The following is a 22,582-nucleotide window of genomic DNA, read 5'->3' as shown; positions in this document are numbered from 1 at the left end:
TCTATCACTCCTGTCCCCACAGAGTCTGCTCTGTGTAGAGAAACACACACACACACAGCTCTGTGTACAGCAACACAAACATCTCTGGCTCGGCGGCCATTTAGATCACTTTGACCTGGCTGACCTTCTGTCAACAATTGTCTGCACATGCTATTAATTGGCCATGAACTTGTCGAACCCTGACGGTGTTACTCTGATCACTTGTTTGTTTTAGGTCCAAAAAATAAGTGAGGAAGACTGAGGGTGACAAGATTGCAATATAATGTTGCTATGGTTTTAGTCAGAGTAACACTTCCTATCAATATCAACGCCTCTATTTAACTGAAGGCATGTAAATTGTAGTTAACTATTTACATAGTCTATCAAATTAATTAACTTTTATTTAACTAGGCAAGTCAGTTAAGAACAAATTCTTATTTTCAAAGACAGCCTAGGAAGTGGGTTAACTGCCTGTTCAGGGGCAGAATGACAGATTTGTACCTTGGGGGTTTGAACTTGCAACCTTCCGGTTACTAGTCCAACACTCTAACCACTAGGCTACCCTGCCTTCTGTATTTTCGTTAATCATGCAAATTACATTAGAATACGTAACTTCATATAGAAAAATTGAAAAGGGACCCTTTGCAATTTCTTATCTGGTGACCTGAGAGGATGCCTGAGAATTTACACCAGTGGTCCTCCCTACTGATGACGTCAGAAATCCCTTCGGTTTCTCTCGCTTTCCTTCGAACGTCTCGTACTGTTGAGAAATACAGGAGGAGAAGGAGCTGTCAAACTTACAAGTAAAGATAAGTCCTTCAGTTGACGCCACCTCACAGTTTTAATGTAAAGTTAGTTGGATTTTATGCATAATTAGTATGGACTGACACGTTTTCATGCATTCGTATTCGAGTTTAACAAATACCATGGCTACACTGTTTCAAATCTGGATCATTTTCACCTCTTTGGTCTCCTATGCGTTGCCGGAAAAGAAAGGTAAGACAAAGAAATATCATGTGCTTATATTCGCCTATTTTAGTGAACATTTTTGGAATCCTAGTTGCATTTCTTTAGATTATCAACGAAAGTTCAGGCATTTCACTACCGCGAGCGTAAAACACTTTCAAGCTTTAGAAACTCCAGAAAACCAGCATGGGAAAGAATCCAGTAACCTTAGTGAAGAGGTCTTGCTGGTTGTTACTTGTCTGGGACTATGTAGCCCACTTGTAAAAAAAAATAGTTCACTCAAGGTATATTATGATTGCCTACATTTTATAGAAAGTTCGGTGATAGACTTTCATAGTAGGTACTGTTTGAGGTGCCAAGGAACACACACACAAACATGGACCAATAGACCACTACAGCGCAACTACAGTACACATCCCATGCGAAACGAAGAATTTATGCTGCATTCATAACCAAGTGGGAAGGTGGTATTTACCAAATACGAATTGGGGAAAATTCACTTGAAAGCCCCTCCAACTGGTAATTACTAGGTCTATCATCCCTGTGCTCCGACTTCGCCCACATGCTGACATCTGACGTCACCTATTGAGGAAATGACATCAGTAACAGCATTTTCAGCAGTTAAATGCAACAAAATGATTTATAAAAAGCGATCTATTCATATCTTTATTGAACACTAATATCTTTACAAGCATGTACTTTTAGTGTATGGTTGACGCAGCTTGTTGGCCAACAAGTTCAAAGCATGTGAATGCATCCAACTGGTCTTTACAACTTGACAACTGGTAATTACCACCTTCCAGCTTGGTTAGGAATGCAGCATTAGGCAACGCACCAGAATATTCTAGCCATTGATGATTCCCTGGAAAGGGAGGAAAGTTGTTTTGCAATGACTTCCACTGTATCACATTTTACATTGTAACATATACTACATGACCAAAAGTTATGTGGACACCTGCTTGTCGAACATCTCATTCCAAAATCATGGGTATTAATATGTAGTTACTCTCCATTGCTGCTTATAACAGCCTCCATTCTTCTGGGAAGGCTTTCCACTAGATGTTGGAACATTGCTGTGGGGACTTGCTTACATTCAATCACAAAATGCACTGATGTTGGGTGATTAGGCCTGGCTCACAGTTGGTGTTCCAATTCCTCCCAAAGGTGTTCAATGGGGTTGAGGTCAGGGCTGTGTGCAGGCCAGTCAAGTTCTTCCATACCGATCTCAACAAACCATATCTGTATGGACCTCTCTCTGTGCACGGGGGCATTGTCATGCTGAAACTATAAAGGGCCTTCTTCAAACTGTTGCCACAAAGTTGGAAGCACAGAATCGTCTAGAATGTCATTGTATGCTGTATGTAGCATTAAGAATTCCCTTCACTTGAATTAAGAGGCCTAGCCCGAACCATGAAAAACAGTCCCAGACCATTATTCCTCCTCCACCAAACTTTACAGTTGGCACTATGCATTGGTGCAGCTAGGGTTCTCCTGGCATCTGCCAAACCCATATTCGTCCGTCAGACTGCCAGATGGTAAAGCGTGATTCATCACTCCAGAGAGTGCATTTCCACTGCTCCAGAGTCCAATGGTGGCAAGCTTAACACCACTCCAGCCAACGCTAGGCTTGTGTGTGGCTGCTCGGTCATGGAAACCCGTTTCATGAAGCTCCCTAAGAACAGTTATTATGCTGCCGTTGCTTCCAGAGGCAGTTTGGAACTCGGTGGTGAGTGTTGCAACCGGGGACAGACGATTTTTACATGCTTCAGCACCCGGCGGTCCCGTTCTGTGAGCTTGTGTGGCCTACCACTACGCGGCTGAGCCGTTGCAGCTCCTAGAGGTTTCCACTTCACAATAACAGCACTTAGAGTTGACCGGGGCAGCTCTAGCAGGGCAGACATTTGACGAACTGACTTGTTGGAAAGGTGGCATCCTATGACGGTGCCACGTTTAAAGTCACTAAGCTCTTCAGTAAGACCCTTCTACTGCCAATGTTTGTCTATGGAGATTACATGGCTGTGTGCTCGACTTTGTACACCTGCCAGCAACAGCTGTGGCTGAAATAGCCAAATCCACTAATTTGAAGGGGTGTCCACATACTTTTGTATATACAGTGTATGTTGGAGAACAATTTTTTGTACATACTTAATTGACCAGTGTTTTATTTTGTTTGAGTATGCCAGTATGCCACTCACTTTACCTGCTGGATGATTTGTGTATTAGCTTTGAGAAACTCCAGGTGGTGATTGTTCTGCTTTACTTGGTCAGTTGCCATTGTCCACTCTCCTCTCCTGTTCTTTGGGACTTCACATTTTAGACTTGACATTATCATAGGTTTCTTATCTTGGGGTGTTTTTTGCTCTCCCTACGATGTACTTTTGACACCTCAAATGCATTTAAACCAGAGTAAACCAGGAGCCAATAAGACTAACATCCAGTGAAGTACATGTTATCCCTCAGCTGACAAGAAGGCAAATTGATTACTTTGTGGTGGCAATATTGTGGAAAAAATCTTTATTGAGATCAAAACATTTATGTTTCATTTGAGTCATGTTGGGTAGCTTGCGGATGTTCTTATTTAGAGCGATTTACAATAAGTGCACTCAAACTCGGAGGCCAAAAACATGGTTCCTGACTAGCTCCAATTGCAACAGGTTTCATCAGCTGGTTCTATTAAGTTTAAGGCTGGGAATTGTCAGGAACCTGACAATTCAGGTTATTATCACGATACTTGGGTGCCGATACAATATGTTTTGCGATTCTATTTGTATTTCGATTCGATACTGTGATTAAAAAAAAATAATAATAATTGTGATTCGATGTTTTAAGCATATTGCTCACCGTATGTCTGCCTCAGAGCGACGAGAAAACAAGTTTTGATCAGTCAGGGAAATAAGTGTAAAAACAAATTGGCTCCCTATTTTAAAAGAAGATGGAGAACAAGGTATGGAGGAAAACCACTTTTTGTGCAGGTATCCCCCCCGAAAACTCATTAAGATAAGATCCTTTCCCAGTCCTAGCCGGTGTTCACAGAATCATAACAAGGCAGGCGTGTTTGTGAGCCAAAAGACAGATTTCCTAAATATTTCAGAGCAGCTAAACAAACCGGACAGAGCACATTGGCCCCCTGTTGTGAAAGGACCCTAAATAAGGCTTTTAGAGAGCCAATAAAAAGAGAGAGAAGCAAAGAAATAGTCACTGGACTGGAGAATTTGTCTTTTTAAGTTTCAGTACATAGAAAGATGGTGTTACATAGAATTTCACAGTCCTGCCATATGGTTTAAGAGGACGAAGGCAAACGTCTTTTTGTTGTTTGGCCACGGGCTGTGACAGATGTTTCTTTTACTAGCAACTTTTTCATAACACACACTCACAGTTCGCAAAATATTCAAGCCAGAATGAACATGGTGCGAAATTACAGTATGTTATAGTCTGTTAATTTGACATAATTCTCCTCATGTTGGCTGATGTCAAAACAACAATCTGAAACGTTTCAGTATGTCTTATAAAAGTAGCTGAGAGGTTCTGATTGCTGAGTGTTTGTGGTTACACATAAAGTCATGAGTTACTCAGTGAAGAGTAGATGTCAACAATGTCACAATATGTTAATGAGGTTCAGGTTGTGCCTTGTCTTTCCCATTCAACTCATCTTTTGAAAAGTACTCTAAACTAGTGGATTTTTCTAGAATTCAAGAGACTATTCTATTTCTCTCCTGGGACTAAATGTCAGTGTTGAACTGGTGTGAGAAAAACACTAACAAACCTCCTAAATTAGTGACAACAAGAGCTGAAATTCCTGCCTGAGTTTGCACTGGGGATCTGAATATATTTATGTGGTTATCCTGTATGCATGGGGATGACATCAAGGCAAAGCAGTGGGCTACTGGGCTCCTTATCCCCTCTTTGAGATGAGTGGGAGATTTGACAATGCATTTACCAACAATTACCCATCTCCCACAGGAAGGGGGCCATGTCAATTATTTTTATTTATTTTTTATTTTATTGAACCTTTTTTAACTAGGCAAGTCAGTTAAGAACAATGACGGCCTACCCCGGCTAAACCCTCCCCTAACCAGGACGTCGCTGTGCCGATGGTGCGCTGCCCTATGGGACTCCCGATCACGGCCGGTTGTGATATAGCCCGGGATCGAACCAGGGTCTGTAGTAATGCATCTAGCATTAGAATGCTGTGCCACTCGGGAGGCCAAAGCGTTCTGCCAGTCCTAATGTGACAGCCTGGGCCCAGCACCCCATTTAGTGCTGCTGGTGGTGGGATTTAGGTAGAACTAGTGTTAAGAGATCTTCCAATGTTTATTTCTGCAAGTTGGTACTAACCTGGTCCCAGATCTGTTTGTATTGTCTTGCCAAAGCCATTGCTGTCATTGTCATGCCAAACAGACTACGTTGGCGCAGAGTTTCCCCTAGATAGTTTTTCACTGGCGGGGTCCCTAAATCAATATCCATGGACTCTAGTCAAGGGCCTGCCTACAATATTTGGTAAAAAAAAAGTTAATCTGAGAGCTCATCTGATGTTTCTTCCCGCACGCCATTGGTATCAATGATGATAAACTGTTATCTTCTGAGAAGACGCTAATATGACCCAGATAATTATCCTCATCATCCACCCAGAAGCAATCACTCCAGCAATTATACATTACTGGGCTCGAATGCATTTCAGTCAATATGTCTTCCAGTGGATCTCTATTTGGAGAAGTCGGAGATGGTTGAGATGGTTCTTGTTGCTGTCACCCCAAAATTCCTGTTTTTGATAGAGATGACACATCGAATTTGCAGATAGATGGCTGACATTTCTTTCTTATTGCAGGCAGTCCTAAAAATTCCTCCCATCTTTTCGGTGTGTCATCTCATCACATCTCTCCCCATGCCAAGCTGTCAGAGAGACAAGAGACATGGAGTAGGAAGAGGTCCTTTCTATCTGTCTCTGTGGGTCCAGAGACAATAAAAGATGACCTGTGTCAGATCAGTCTAATCATAGGGACATGTTCACAGCTAAATCCTTAATCCCCATCACAACACCAGGCTGCCTGCGAAGCAAGGCCCGGCCCGCGTGGACACAACTTACCAAGCCTCCTTATATCAATATGCTGCAATATTCTGCTATTCCCAGTTAATAGATGACTGGAGCTCTTGTATGATGGTAGGTCTGGGTGACTGAGAGCATGTGAGATGTGTAGGTATGTGTCCAGTGAAAGTGGCACAGCCAAACTGCTATCTTTTAATGAAGCTGTGTGAATACTATCATATATTCAGACTCATGTATCTCCCCTATTCTTGTATAAGAGAATATTACATATTGGCACAGCAGGTGCTGGAGGTCAAAGATCATGTTCAGGTCTGACCTGATGAAGACCTAAGGGATCAAATATTGTCAATAAAGCCTAGTGTGCTTCCGATCCTTTTTTACCTTTGGCCTTCTTGCACACCTTCATTATCATACCTCAGTGCCACTGTACCATACCAGAAACCTTATCTTCCTTAACACTTCATGTTCTCTGTTGGATTCCAACCAACATCTCTCTAGACTCTCTATCCGTCATCTATTGTTTTCCATATTTTCAGAAAAACATTTTATTTTCATTAAGGCCCACTCTGTAGGATCAGATTGATATTGCCGTTGTCGGGCATTAGCGAAATGTAGGTTACAATACTTCAGTAACCCTAGAATCTCAGCTTGGCTGTTCAGTAGAATCTAGGGGGTGCTTGTCTGGTTATTGTAGCCTCTCTAACAGACCGGGGTTCAAACAGTATTGGTTTTCTTTCAAATACTTTTGAGTGTTTGATTGAGCCCTGCTTAGAGTTCCAGAAGTGAGGGGATTGCACTTTTGGGACTAACCCATTGTTTCCATTGCGCCAGGGCAAGCTCAGTCAAGGGTAGGTAAAGTGTTTGAAAGAAAACAAACACTATTTGAACCCAAGCGTGCTCTCTGACCTTCCCAGATTTCTCATCTGCTTAAGCCATTGTTGTGGATATGGCTTCTGGAGCATGGCCATGAGAGCTAACTGTGGCCTGTTGGGGGAAAACTCACTCTGTTTCTGCTACTCTCTTTGATAAACTAATCTACCTCAGAGTGGCAGAGAAAGATTACATTTGGAGTACGGTTTCACAGAGGGACAACGGTGTTTCTGTAGATTGCAGGTATCCAGGAACACCTATAGATCTGCTGAACATTGTGATCTATGGCCAACATGAGCAAGGGCACCAAGCTGTGGTTCACAATCGACAGCCTCTATGTGAAGGAGGTTTGTGTCGTGCTGCATGAGGCAAATGGTGGTCACACCAGATACTGACTGGATTTCTGATCCACACCCCTACCTTTTTTTAAAGATATCTGTGACCAACCAATGCATTTCTGTAGTCCCAGTCATAGGACATTTATAGATTGTCCTAATGAATTTATTTAAATTGTCTGATTTACTTATATGAACTGTAACTCAGTAAAATCTTTAATGTGTTGCATTTATATTTCTGTTCTGTGTACAGTATGTAGAATATTGTTGGCCTGTTGGAAACTACAATTCCCTACAGTTCTGGCTTGATCTGATCTATCTCTAGAGAAACTACGCTTATGTGTGCATTGAGCTCACCATAAAAAAGGAACATTGGCTGTTTAAAAAAACCAAAAAAATAACAGGATATTCGGCTAATCGCTCAGCACTATCATACGCTGAGGCTATAGGAGCCCATTGTTATTCTTCAGTTCCGTTATGTCATTAGGACACCATTAATACCAGCTTGTTATCATTAATCCGGCTTCTGTTCATGTTTGCTGTCATAGAAATGAATCAATATGTGTCATGATAAGCAGTTCTTGTGCTGTTAGACATACCAGATGGTCAGTAGTGATGGAAAGTATTGAACAGTCCCTATCTCACACAGACAGACTTACAGTTGATTATCAATAAACACACTGTTTGTATCCCTAGGTAGACTACTGTGTCATCACCAATGCAGAATCCTGAAGATATGCATGGGAAAGGGGACTTTGTCTGCATGTAGTTACTCATTGAGCTTATTTCTTTGTTTGTGGTAACAGAGTCATGGAGTTATTTTTGAGCCTTTCCATGATCCAGTTGGTCACCTGTGGCTGTGTGAGAGGCTCCAGTGGAAAGAGACGCATTAATTTAGTCTGGAAAAACTAGCTAAAGGTCCTGCTGCTATCTTACCATCTCAACAGGTGCAGCCAATCTGGTGTACCAGGAAAAAAGCCCACTGTTCACTTGAGTTCTTCGACCCCCCCCCCCCCCCCCCCACTTCCTTATAATTACTGCATTCAAGCCATATTTAACCAATAACAAAGTTTAGCAGATAATACGGACTGTGATTTGAATGCTTTGACTGAATATGAATGTTGTCTTCCCCATAACCAAAATCACTCCCAATATCCATTAATACAACACACAGATAACTTACAATATTTGTATATGTTGTTGCATGATTTATAAATGTAGCATATTCGGTGACAGTAGGCCTGCATCAATATACAGCAGCAAACAGCTATTCAAATATTGAACAGTAATAATGGCACAAACATTGGCAGTTGTTCCTCCGTGTTGTAAAAGAGACGAAGACCAGAGCCATAAGTGCAAAAGGGGTTGTATGTCAATAAAACCATATTAATGACGGCTAATTGAAAAAGCCACTTCCAGTTCCCTTGCTTGGTTTTTGTCTGCTTGGTTGGCTGCAAGCACTGAAATGGTTTATGCAAACAGAAGTAGTACGTAAAGATGGAAAGTGGCAAATAAATGCATTTTCTCTAGTCTCTCTCTCTCTCTCTCTGTTCCTCTCTTCTCTCTCTATCTCTCTCCTCTCTGTCACTCTCTCTCTTCTCTCTGTCTCTCTCTCTCTCCTCTCTGTCCCTCTCTCTCTCCTCTCTGTCCCTCTCTCTCTCCTCTCTGTCCCTCTCTCTCTCTCTCTCTCTCTCTGTCTCTCTCTCTCTCTCGCTCCTCTCTGTTTCTCTCTCTCTCCTCTCTGTTTTTCTCTCCTCTCTGTCTCTCTCTACTCTCCCTCTCTCCTCTCTGTCTCTCTCTCTCTCTCTCTCCTCTGTAGTGTGGTTTTCCACTTTAATTTTGAGTGTGACTCCAAATCCAGACCTCCATGAGTTGATAAATTTGATTTCCATTGATAATTTTTGTGTGATTTTGTTGTCAGCACATTCAACTATGTAAAGAAAAAAGTATTTAATAAGAATATTTCATTCATTCAGATCTAGGATGTGTTATTTTAGTGTTCCCTTTATTTTTTTGAGCAGTGTAGTTAATTTGTCCACTTTTATATGTAAATTCAGTCTCCTATCTGTTCTGAATCTAGATTGAGATTCGGAATGTTTGTCTTCTATTTTCCCTTCCAGTTGTAGATCTAGGTTGCTGCTTGTTTTATGATATCTTGATTATGAGGAATCCCTATTCACTCTGGCCCCTATTCTGACCTGAGTTAAGCTCGCGTAAATGGAACATAATTCCCTTTTTATATGTCTTCCTCCCATACAAACTAAACAACTTCTTTGCTCGCTTTGAGGACTATACAGTGCCATCGACACGGCCCGCTACTAAAACCTGCGGGCTCTCTTTCACCGCAGCCAACGTAAGTAAAACATTTAAATGTGTTAACCCTCGCAAGGATGACGGCCCAGATGGCATCCCAAGCCGCGTCCTCAGAGCATGCGCAGACCAGCTGGCTGGTGTGTTTACGGACATATTCAATCAATCCCTATCCCAGTCTGCTGTTCCCAAATGCTTCAAGAGGGCCACCATTGTTCCTATTCCCAAGAAAGCTAAGGTAACTGAGCTAAATGATAATCACCCTGTAGCACTTGCTTCAGTCATCTTGAAGTGCTTTGAGAGACTAGTCAAGGATCATATCACCTCCACCCTACTTGACACCCTAGACCCACTCCAATTTGCTTACCGCCCCAATGGGTTAACACCATAGTACCCTCCAAACTCATCATTAAGCTCGAGACCCTGGGTCTCAACCCCGCCCTGTGCAACTGGGTCCTGGACTTTCTGCCGGGACGCCCCCAGGTGGTGAGGGTAAGAAACAACATCTACACCCCGCTGATCCTCAACACTGGGGCTCCACAAAGGTGTGTTCTCAGCCCTCTCTTGTACTCCCTGTTCACCCATGACTGTGTGGCCAGGCACCCCTCCAACTCAATCATCAAGTTTGCAGACGACACTACAGTGGTAGGCTTGATTACCAACAACGACGAGAAGGCCTACAGGGAGGAGGTGAGGGTCCTTGGAGTGTGGTGTCAGGAAAATAACCTCCCACTCAACGTCAACAAAACAAAGGAGCTGATCGTGTACTTCAGGAAACAGCAGAGGGAGCACCCCCCTATCCACATCGAAGGGACAGTAGTGGAGAAGGTGGAAAGTTTTAAGTTCCTTGGCGTACACATCACAGACAAACTGAAATGGTCCACCCACACAGACAGCGTGGTGAAGAAGGCGCAACAGCGCCAACAGCACCAGGCTGGGAAGACTGAATCTGCAATAGGTAAACAGCTTGGTTTGAAGAAATCAACTGTGGGAGCAATTATTAGGAAATGGAAGACATACAAGACCACTGATAATCTCCCTCGATCTGGGGCTCCACGCAAGATCTCACCCTGTGGGGTCAAAATGATCACAAGAACGGTGAGCAAAAATCCCAGAACCACACGGAGGGACCTAGTGAATGACCTGCAGAGAGCTGGGACCAAAGTAACAAAGCCTACCATCAGTAATACACTACGCCGCCAGGGACTCAAATCCTGCAGTGCCAGACGTGTCCCCCTGCTTAAGCCAGTACATGTCCAGGCCCGTCTGAAGTTTGCTAAAGAGCATTTGGATGATCCAGAAGAAGATTGGGAGAATGTCATATGGTCAGATGAAACCAAAATATACATTTTTGGTAAAAACTCAACTCGTCGTGTTTGAAAGGACAAAGAATGCTGAGTTGCATCCAAAGAACACCATACCTACTGTGAAGCATGGGGATGGAAACATCATGCTTTGGGACTGTTTTTCTGCAAAGGGACCAGGACGAGAATGAAGAATGAATGGGGCCATGTATCGTGAGATTTTGAGTGAAAAACCTCCTTCCATCAGGAAGGGCATTGAAGATGAAACGTGGCTGCGTCTTTCAGCATGACAATGATCCCAAACACACCGCCCGGGCAACGAAGGAGTGGCTTCGTAAGAAGCATTTCAAGGTCCTGGAGTGGCCTAGCCAGTCTCCAGATCTCAGCCCCATAGGAAATCTTTGGAGGGAGTTGAAAGTCTCTGTTGCCCAGCAACAGCCCCAAAACATCACTGCTCTACAGGAGATCTGCATGGAGGAATAGGCCAAAATACCAGCAACAGTGTGTGAAAACCTTGTGAAGACTTACAGAAAACGTTTAACCTCTGTCATTGCCAACAGAGGGTATATAACAAAGTATTGAGATAAACTTTTGTCATTGACCAAATACTTATTTTCCACCATAATTTGCAAATAAATTCATTAAAAATCCTATAATGTGATTTTCTGGATTTTTTTTCTTCTCATTTTGTCTGTCATAGTTGAAGTGTACCTATGATGAAAATTACAGGCCTCTCTCATCTTTTTAAGTGGAGAACTTGCACAATTGGTGGCTGACTAAATACTTTTTTGCCCCACTGTATATACTGTACTCGATACCATCTACTGCATCTTGCCTATGCCGTTCGGCCATCGTTCATCCATATATTTATATTTATGTATTCTTATTCATTCCTTTAAACTGTGTGTAAAAGGTAGTTGTTGTGAAATTGTTAGATTACTTGTTAGATATTACTACATGGTCGGAACTAGAAGCACAAGCATTTCGCTACACTCGCATTAACATCTGCTAACCATGTGTATGTGACTAATAAAATTTGATTTGATTAGATTTTCTCTCTACCGTATTCTGAACTTGAACTTAAGCATTAGAATGGCATGCTATTCACCAGCTATGTGTTTGGGTAAAGATTGAACAAATGAAGGTGTGGTGGAGGTGTCTACAGATACGTCTTATTCTGACCTGGACTTCATTCCCTGATAATTCCACCACCTTTAGGAAACCATGAATAAGGTTTCCTCTCCCTCTCCAACTCCTCTCCCTCTCTCCTCCCACTCCACTCCCACTCCTCTCCTCCTCCCTCTCCTATCCCACTCCTCTCCCTCTCCCACTCTCCTCCAACTCCTCTCCCACTCTTCTCCCTCTCTCCTCCCACTCCTCTCCTCCTCCCTCTCCTATCCCACTCCTCTCCCTCTCCCACTCTCCTCCCACTCCTCTCCCTCTCCTCCCACTCCTCTCCCTCTCCTCTCCATGAATAAGGTCTAGCGAATCTACCGGTTCCAAGTCGGAAAAGCATTTACAGTACTTTATTTTTTCAGATAGAAATGACAACATTCTCTATGCACTCTAATTAACAACTTGATAAGAGCTAGGTAAATGAGTAGTCCGAATGGATAAGGGAATTGTAAATCTAAATTACACTTGTTTTAGATATATTTTTACCTTATCACTGGAGGCAAATGTGAAACCAGTCATTTTGTAGGAAACTGAAGCATTAAAGTTTATGAAATGCTTATGCAAGATCTGTCACGCCCTGACCTTAGAGAGCCTTTTTATTGTGATTTGGGTGGGCATTCTAGTTTCTTTGTTGGCCGTGTATGGTTCCCAATCAGAGGCAGCTGTCTATCATTGTCTCTGATTGGGAATCATACTTAGGCAGCCTTTTCCCCACCTGTGTTTGTGGGTAATTATTTATTTCCTGTGAGTGTTTGTGTGCGCCACGATTGCGTCACGTTTGGTGTCTGTTGTTTTTGTGAAGGTTTCACTTTATTAAAGCTGTGGAATTACATGCACGCTGCGCCTTGGCTCATTTATGACAGGGAGTTTGAAGACTGTGAACGTGACACTATCAAATGTCTTAATTATAGGTAGGTTTGCAAATTTTGGGGAATATTCAGAGGTGGAAACTTTCCATTGGAATTAATGGGAATATATGCAAATGTAATATTAATACCACTTAAATGTAGATGTTTTTGCTTTGGATATATTTACCATATCATATGGAGACAAACAAACATTTTACGTGTCGACAGTAAAAGGGTCCAGGCCTATTGGCAAAGGAGGTATTGTCACCCTAGAATTAGCTGGTATATGGGTCTAGCTCGAGGCTAGCTGGTGCTTGCTTCGGGACAGAAGCTTTAGCTAACAGTAGCCACTCGTTTGAAGCTAGCTAGCTGCGATGATCTGGTGTAATGATGCAGAGCGGCAGGAATCCGGTGATATGGTAGAGAGAAGCAGTCCGATATGCTCTGGGCTGATATCACGCTGTGCAGACTGGCAGGTGTTGTCCGAGCTAAGGCTGGCTGATGACCGAGGAAAAAGGTGAAGACCGCTAGCTGTGGCTAACAAATACTTGTAGCTAGTTAGCTGGCTAGCTCCTGATGGAAATTCCAGTTAAAAGGAATAAAAATAGCAGATCCCTACCACATTGGATGAGGCGGGTTGCAGGAAAGCATATTTAGTTTGTAGATAAAGTGACATTAAGATATATACAAAAAAGTCTGGCTATTTACACGGGATAAGACAAATACACACGTCTTACTGCTACTCCAGTGTCTGTCACCAGTGCAAATACCTTGTATGGGCCAAGGTCATTGATGACTGCCTTCAGCTCATCTGCAATATAGAGACCAGTGTGTCTGTTGTCCCTTGTGTCTGTGCTCTTATAGAATACTGGTTGAGGGGTGGAGATGATGTAGTTAATTATTCCTTGCCCACAAACATTCGACCACCCATCAGAGATGATTTGCTTGACTTTCACTTGAACTCTGTTGAACTCTGCATCCAGCAAATTAGTAGATAAAGCATGTCTGTTTGGAGGGGTGTATGGTGGGCAAAGAACATGCAGAAATCTCTTCCAATACACATTGCCTGTGATCATCAGAGCTGAACCAGTTGCATACACAGCTTTAGCTAGGCATTCATCAGCATTTCTCTGACTTCGTTACTCCATAGGGGTAAAAAAACAACAACTTTGGATTCCAGGAGGACCGTGAGCTGCTGCTATCGATAAGGTGTCAGATTCATCATTTTCACCTCGAATAGAAGTAGTGACTTTTGTCAGAGGTTGTGAGAGCTGAGGGAATTTTATGCACTTGGCCAGATGATTCTGCATCTTTGTTGCATTCTTCACATATGATTTGGCACTGCATTTGCAAATGTACACAGCTTTTCCTTCTACATTTGCTGCAGTGAAATGTCTCCACACATCAGATAGTACCCGTGGCATTTTCCTGTAAAGATAATACATTTTTTTTTAAAGAATATAAATAAATACAATTCCATGTACAGATAAATAGTTAAGCAGTTAAATTAAACAACTCCTTTGTAAGATAAATGTTTTAAAATTAAACGTATGGCAACAGGTGAATTAACACTCCTCAGTTAGTAGGCTCAAGCAAGCTAAAACCCACCTGTTAGCAAAAACTAACTAGCAGAAATTAAGTTAGAAATGATTTCAACACACTTTGTTGTAGGCTACTATTTACTAGTTAACAAAAAATAATGTATGTCATATAAAATATATTCACCTCACCCAGTATTTTAATCAAAACTTACCAGAAAGCATGTGGTCCTTGGCTCAGACCATGTAGTAGTGTGGGCTCAATAGCATCTCATTAGTGTGCAAGATCTTGACAGTCAGCTGTACATGTGATGGAAGAGTGCACTGCACTGTGCATGCAGAGGGTTGCAATTCCATTGAATTGGGGATAGTCTAACCAAAATATGCCACAAGACCTAGAATTGCCTTATGTGTGTCCCACAAAAAAGGTTCACTGTTATAAGCTACATTTTTGGGGGTGAATTTAAGCAAAAATCCCCAAATTCCAGGGCTTAACATCCCATTTACCGGAAAGTTTCCGACCCTTGGCAGCCCTAATTTTTTGGCTACCCCGAACTCTGTCTCCGTTTTCTACCGTGTTAAATATCAGTGTCGACCTTCAGTAGGCCTAATTACCGCACACATTCATCTTCCAATTTCCCTTCAGTAGGTATAGTCTACATTATTATTCCATTTAATTACATTGTTTCATTTACCTTCATTTGTTTACCTTACTCACTCTGATTTTACATTTCATTCAACCACTGAAAACTGTCCCACTTGCTGGCCAACAGATTTTCTTGTGTTCTTTTATTTTCATTTAATAGGGTTTTCAGTACTTTTATCTTAAGCCATCCTTTTAAATATGGTGTTCCTTTTTTAGTTCTAATTTTATCGACAGTTCAGAATATTAGGGATAAATTAAAGAAAGCCATCTAAATGTATGCATATTAGTCTCAGTTTCAGCACCAATAAGTAGATTTGAAAATACTCTGATCTTGTAGGTAATTTAGGTTTAGATAAGTATTTATGAATCATAAAAAAACAGGTTTGGAGAGTCTTTACACACGAAAGAAAGAAAATGGTGTTTTGATTCATTCTGAAAATGGTAATGTTGGAAGATTAGTGTACATAGAATTATAATAGGGAGAAGAGTGTACAATAGTAGGCTGTACCCTCCTCTATTGCTTGCACAAACCATGGAACTCTGCCAAGTATTGTGCCATGCTTCGGGTTCAAACTTTTACGGCTTCTGCTCTCCGCTTCATGACAATTGAATTAGCCTACATGTCTTTCAAAAAATATACAGTGCATTCAGAAAGTGTTCAGACCCCCTGACTTTTTCCATATTTTGTTAGGTTACAGTCTTATTCTAAGATTATTTTTTTTTCTTCTCATCAATCTACACACAATATTCAATAACGACAAAGCGAAAACTGGTTTTTAGAAATGTTTGCAAATGTATATAAAAAAACAGAATTAGCCTTATTTACATAAGTATTCAGAACCTTTGCTATGAGACTTGAAATTGAGCTCAGGTGAATCTTGTTAACATTGGTCATCCTTGATGTTTCTACAACTTGATTGGAGTCCACCTGTGGTAAATTCAATTGATTGGACATGATTTTGAAAGGCACACGCCTGTCTCTATATAAGGTCCCACAGTTGACAGTGCCTGTCAGAGCAAAAACCAAGCCATGAGGTTAAAGGAATTGTTCGTAGAGCTCCGAGACAGGATGGTGTCGAAGCACAGATATGGGGTAAGGTAACAAAACATTTCTACAGCAATGAAGTTCCCCAAGAACACAGTGGCCTCCATCATTCTTAAATGGAAGAAGTTTGGAATCACCAACACTCCTAGAGTTGGCCATCCCCGGCCAAACTGAATAATCGGGTTAGGGAGGTGACCAAGAACACGATGGTCACTCTGACAGAGGTCTAGAGTTCCTCTGTGGAGATGGGACAACCTTCCAGAAGTACAACCATTTATGGAGCACTCCACCAATCAGACGGAAGCCACTCTTCAGTTTGCCAAATGCACCTAAAGGACTCTGACCATGAGAAACAAGATTCTCTGGTCTAAGGAAACCAAGATTGAACTCTTTGGCCTGAATGCCAAGTGACACGTCTGGAGGAAACCTGGCACCATCCCTAAGATGAAGCATGGCGGTGGCAGGATCTTGCTGTGGGGATGTTTTTCAGCGGCAGGTACTCGGAGACTAGTCAGGATTGAGGGAAAGATGAACGGAGCAAAGTACAGAGAGATCCTTGATGAAAACCTGCTCCAGAGCGCTCAGGAACTCAGATCGGGGCGAAGGTTCACCTTCCAACAGGACAAAGACCATAAGCACACAGCCGAGACAACGCAGGAGTGTCTTCGGGACAAGTCTCTGAATGTCCTTGAGTAGCCCGGCCAGCCCGGATTTGAAGCTGATCGAAAAGCTCTGGAGAGATCTGAAAATAGCTGTGCAGCGACGCTCCCCATCCAACCTGACAGAGCTTGAGAGGATCTGCGGAGAAGATTGGGAGAAACTCCCCAAATACGAGGCTGTAATTGCTTCCAAAGGTGCTTCAACAAAGTACTGAGTAAAGGGTCTGAATTAGAGATCGACCAAGTCATTGGAATGGCCGATTAATTTGGGCCGATTAATTTGGGCCGATTTCAAGTTTTCATAACAATCGGAAATCGGTATTTTGGGCCGCCGATTTGCCAATTTTTTTATATATATTTTTTTATACCTTTATTTAACTAGACAAGTCAGTTAAGAACACATTCTTATTTTCAATGGCGGCCTAGGTACGGTGGGTTAACTGCCTTGTTCAGGGGCAGAAAGACAGGTTTTCACCTTGTCAGCTCGGGGATCCAATCTTGCAACATAATAGCGTTTCAAATGTCACTCGCTCTGAGCCTTCTAGTAGTTGTTCCCCTTGCTCTGCATGGGTAACGCTGCTTCGATGGTGGATGTTGTCGTTGTGTTGCTGGTTTGAGCTCAGGGAGGAGCGAGGAGAGGGACGGAAGCTATACTGTTACACTGGCAATACTAAAGGGCCTATAAGAACATCCAATAGTCAAAGGTTAATGAAATACAAATGGTATAGAGGGAAATAGTCCTGTAATTCCTATAATAACTACAACCTAAAACTTCTTACCTGTGAATATTGAAGAATAAGAATCACCAGCTTTCATATGTTCTCATGTTCTGAGCAAGGAACTGAAACGTTAGCTTTCTTACATAGCACATATTGCACTTTTACTTTCTTCTCCAACACTTTGTTTTTGATTATTTAAACCAAATTGAACATGTTTCATTATTTATTTGAGGCTAAATTGATTTTATCGATGTATTATATTAAGTTAAAATAAGTGTTCATTCAGTGTTGTTGTAATTGTCATTATTACAAATATTATTTTTTTTATTTTTTATTTTTTAAATCGGCCAATTAATCGGTATCAGCTTTTTTGGTCCTCCAATAATCGGTATCGGTATCTGCTTCGAAAAATCATAATCGGTAGACCTCTAGTCTGAATACTTATTTAAATGTAATATTTCAGTTTTGAATTTTGAATAGATTTGCAAACATTTCAAAAAATCTGTTTTTGATTTGTAATTATGGGGTATTGTGTGTAGATTGATGAGGGGAAATAATAAAAAATAAAATAAAAATTAGAATAAGGCTGTAACGTAACAAAATGTGGGGATTTTTTTTTGAAAAAGTCAAGGCGTCTGAATACTAATATGTTAATAATGATCCACAGCAACAACCACACGACTGTCACGGCATTTAAAGAGGAACCAAATTAAGATCACTACTGGCTGTAAGCGAACGAGTGATGCGCATTTGGAGCAATACTGGCAGTATCCAAGGCTCAGCCAACGTTTACATACAACAGAATACAGCGCAGCATGCGAGTGAAGAAAGAAGAGACAACCAATTTACTAGTTACAGCATCAGCGCGCGCTCTGGAAAGGCAGCGCGTCAGTTACATACAGCAGCGCATCTCCTGAACGATAACGAGGAGGTGACGTTAGGTGAGAAGCCTGACCACGGAGACCGGGTGAGAAGGTGATGAAGCGGACTTCACGTGCTGTAACTATAATAGAGCAAAAAATAGAATGCCTGTTTGTCTCATTCTATTTCTACTTTAAGATGTTTTTTTCCCAAGTGCAATATTTATGTGTGTGGTCACAAGCATTCTATTATAAAGGCTGTCATGGCTAACTGCAATATTAGTGTATTGTTTTTTTTTCTCAAGACTTTGTCATTTGCAGTAAAGTCTAGGCAACAAATAACATTGGATTTCTTTCTTTACATTTTTTAGCTCTGAGTTAGGTTCACATGAACCACTTTTTATTTTACACACAGAGACTGATCATGTAGATCATATTCTTTGTTGTTTAATTAGTTAAAACATGCATTTCTCCCTCGCAGGGATTTTTTTTGCATGTTTCAGTCACCTTTCTGGGCCCTCAGCAGTTCGCATCCCTGCAGTTAATAAATTGTACTGCTTCAGTTTGCTGCCATATGACAGTTTTTTTTCTCTCCAATGATTATAAGGTAAAATAAATCTAAAACAAGTGTCATTTATAATTCCCTTTTCCAAACAGACTAATTTACCTAGCCCTTATCAATAGCTCTTATCAAGTTGTTAATTAGAGTGCATAGAGAATGGTGTTATTTCTATCTGTAAAAAATAAAGTACTGTAAGTATTAGTCACACTTTATTTGGATAGTCTGATTAGTCCTTATGTAGATGTTCAATACAATACAATCAACAAGCTAGTCATACAATCAACAAGCTATCTGTTGATAAGAAACTGCCCGCTAAGGTTAGGTTTAGAAAAAGAGGTAAGGTTAGTATACTGAACAAAAATATAAACGCAACATGCAACAATTTCAAAGATTTTACTGATTTACAGTTCATATAAGGAAATCAGTCAATTGAAATACATTTGTTAGGCCCTAATCCATGGATTTCTGTCTTACTATCCAGGTCTGTGCCCAAACAATTTTGAGCTTCTACTTTTAAAAATCCACCTCTCCAGAAACAAGTTTCTTACCATTGTCACTTGCTATAGACCACCCTCTGCCCCCAGCTGTGCCCTGGACACCATATGCGAATTGATTGCCCCCCATCTATCTTCAGAGCTCGTGCTGCTAGGTGACCTAAACTGGGACATGCTTAAAACCCCGGCCATCCTACAATCTAAGCTTGATCAATCTCACACAAATTATCAATGAACCCACCAGGTACAACCCCAAATCCGTAAACACGGGGACCCTCATAGATATCATCCTAACCACCCTGCCGTCCAAATACACCTCTGCTGTCTTCAACCAGGATCTCAGCATCACTGCTCATTGCCTGAGTCCATAATGGGTCTGCTGTCAAGCGACCACTGCTCATCAATGTCAAACGCTCACTAAAACACTTCAGTGAGCAGGCCTTTCTAATCAACATGGCCTGGGTATCGTGGAAGGTTATTGACCTCATTCCGTCAGTGGAGGACACCTGGTTGTTCTTTAAAAGTGCTTTCCTCACCATCTTAAATAAGCATGCCCCATTCAAAAAATGTAGAACCAGGAACAGATATAACCCTTGGTTCACTCCAGACCTGACTGCCCTTGACCATCACAAAAACATCCTGTGGCGTACTGCATTAGCATCGAATAGCCCCCGCGATATGCAACTTTTCAGGGAAGTTAGGAACCAATATACACAGGCAGTTAGGAAAGCAAAGGCTAGCTTTTTCAAACAGAAATTTGCATCCTGTAGCACTAACTCCAAAAAGTTCTGGGACACTGTAAAGTCCATGGAGAATAAGAGCACCTCCTCCCAGCTGCCTACTGCACTGAGGCTAGGAAACATTGTCACCACTGATAAATCCATGATAATTGAGAATTTCAATAAGCATTTTTCTATGGCTGGCCATGCTTTCCACCTGGCTACCCTGACCCCGGTCAACATCCCTGCACCCCTCACTGCAACTTGCCCAAGCCTCCACCATTTCTCCTTCACCCAAATCCAGATAGCTGATGTTCTGAAAGAGCTGCAAAATCTGGACCCCTACAAAACAGCTGGGCTAGACAATCTGGACCCTCTCTTCCTAAAAATTATTCACAGAAATTGTTGCAACCCCTATTACTAGCTTGTTCAACCTCTCTTTCGTATTGTCTGAGATCCCCAAAGATTGGATAGCTGCCGCGGTCATCCCCCTCTTCAAAGGAGGAGACACTCTAGACCCAAACTGCTACAGACCTATATCTATCCTACCCTGCCTTTCTAAGGTCTTCGAAAGCCAAGTTAACATTTCGAATCCTACCGTACCTTCTCCGATATGTAATCTGGTTTCCGAGCTCGTCACGGGTGCACCTCAGCCATGCTCAAGGTCCTAAACGATATCATAACCGCCATCGATAAGACACAATACTGTGCAGCTGTATTCATCGACCTGGCCAAGGCTTTCGACTCTGACAATCACCATATTCTTATTGTCAGACTCAACAGCCTTGGTTTCTCAAATGACTGCCTCACCTGGTTCACCAACTACTTCTCAGATAGAGTTCAGTGTGTCAAATCAGAGGGCCTGTTGTCCGGACCTCTGGCAGTCTCTATAGGGGTGTCACAGGGTTCAATTCTCGGGCCGACTCTTTTCTCTGCATACATCAATGATGTCGCTCTTGCTGCTGGTGATTCTCTGATCCACCTCTATGCAGACGACACCATTCTGTATACTTCTGACCCTTCTTTGGACACTGTGTTAACTAACCTCCAGACGTGCTTCAATGCCATACAACTCTCCTTCCATGGCCTCCAACTGCTCTTAAATGCAAGCAAAACTAAATGCATGCTCTTCAACCGATCGCTGCACGCACCAACCACCCGTCCAGCATCACTACTCTGGACGGTTCTGACTTAGAATATGTGGACAACTACAAATACCTAGGTGTCTGGTTAGACTGTAAACTCTCCTTCCAGACTCACATTAAGCATCTCCAATCCAAAATTAAATCTAGAATCGGCTTCCCATTTCGCAACAAAGCATCCTTCACTCATGCTGCCAAACATACCCTCGTAAAACTGACTATCCTACCGATCCTTGACCTCGGCAATATCATTTACAAATTTGCCTCCAACACTCTACTCAGCAAATTGGATGCAGTCTATCACAGTAACATCCGTTTTGTCACCAAAGCCCCATATACTACCCACCACTGCGACCTGTATGCTCTCGTTGACTGGCCCTCGCTTCATATTCGTCGCCAAACCCACTGGCTCCAGGTTATCTATAAGTCTTTGCTAGGTAAAGCCCAGCCTTATCTCAGCTCACTGGTCACCATAGCAGCACCCACAGCCAACGCACTCCAGCAGGTATATTTCACTGGTCACCCCCAAAGCCAAATCCTTCTTCGGCCACCTTTCCTTCCAGCTCTCTGCTGCCAATGACTGGAACGAACTGCAAAAATCACTGAAGCTGGAGACTCATATCTCGCTCACTAGCTTTAAGCACCAGCTGTCAGAGCAGCTCACAGATCACTGTACCTGTACATAGCCAATCTGTAAATAGCCCATCCAACTACCTCATCACCATATTGTTATTTATTTATTTATTTATTTTTCTCCTTTGCACCCCAGTACCGCTACTTGCACACATCTTCGGCACATCTATCACCCCAGTGTTTAATTTGCCATACTGTAATAATTGAACCACTATGGCCTATTTATTGCCTTACCTCCCTTATCCTACCTCATTTGCACACACTGTATATAGACTTTCTCTATTGTATTATTGACTGTATGTTTGTTTATTCCATGTGTAACTCTGTTGTTGTTTGTGGCACACTGCTTTGCTTTATCTTGGCCAGGTCGCAGTTGTAAATGTTCTCAACTAGCCTACCTGGTTAAATAAAGGTAATATATATATATATATATATATATATTTTAATATTCACATAACTGGGACTACAGAAATGCATCTGTTGGTCACAGATACCTTTAAAAAAAGGTAGGAGCGTGGATCAGAAAACCAGTCAGTATTTGGTGTGACCAACCATTTGCCTCATGCAGCTCGACACAAACCTCCTTCGCATAGAGCTTGATCAGGATGTTGATTGTGGGCTGTGGAATGTTGTCCCACTCTTCAATAGCTCTGCAAAGGTACCGGATATTAGCGGGAACTGGAACACACTGTCGTACACGTCGACCCAGAGCATCCCAAACTTGCTCAATGGG

The 22,582-nt window shown here is 42.0% G+C and overlaps 1 protein-coding gene across 1 annotated transcript in view; it reads left to right on the top strand.

The window, feature by feature from the left end:
• The first annotated feature begins 673 nt into the window (after positions 1-673).
• LOC110530977 (epidermal growth factor receptor) overlaps positions 674-22,582 on the top strand; it is an 86,120-nt gene continuing 64,211 nt past the window's right edge. The window contains exon 1 of the mRNA XM_090182576.1: positions 674-975. Within this exon, the coding sequence (XP_090038702.1) occupies positions 876-975 (100 nt within the window). The 5' untranslated portion in view covers positions 674-875. The remainder of the gene's footprint in view (positions 976-22,582) is intronic.

The sequence above is a fragment of the Oncorhynchus mykiss genome, chromosome 8 (assembly GCF_057628025.1).
Source record: "Oncorhynchus mykiss isolate SJ-2025 chromosome 8, ASM5762802v1, whole genome shotgun sequence".
In the NCBI taxonomy this organism is placed as follows: Eukaryota; Metazoa; Chordata; class Actinopteri; order Salmoniformes; family Salmonidae; genus Oncorhynchus; species Oncorhynchus mykiss.
This window is presented reverse-complemented; position numbering and strand designations above follow the sequence as displayed.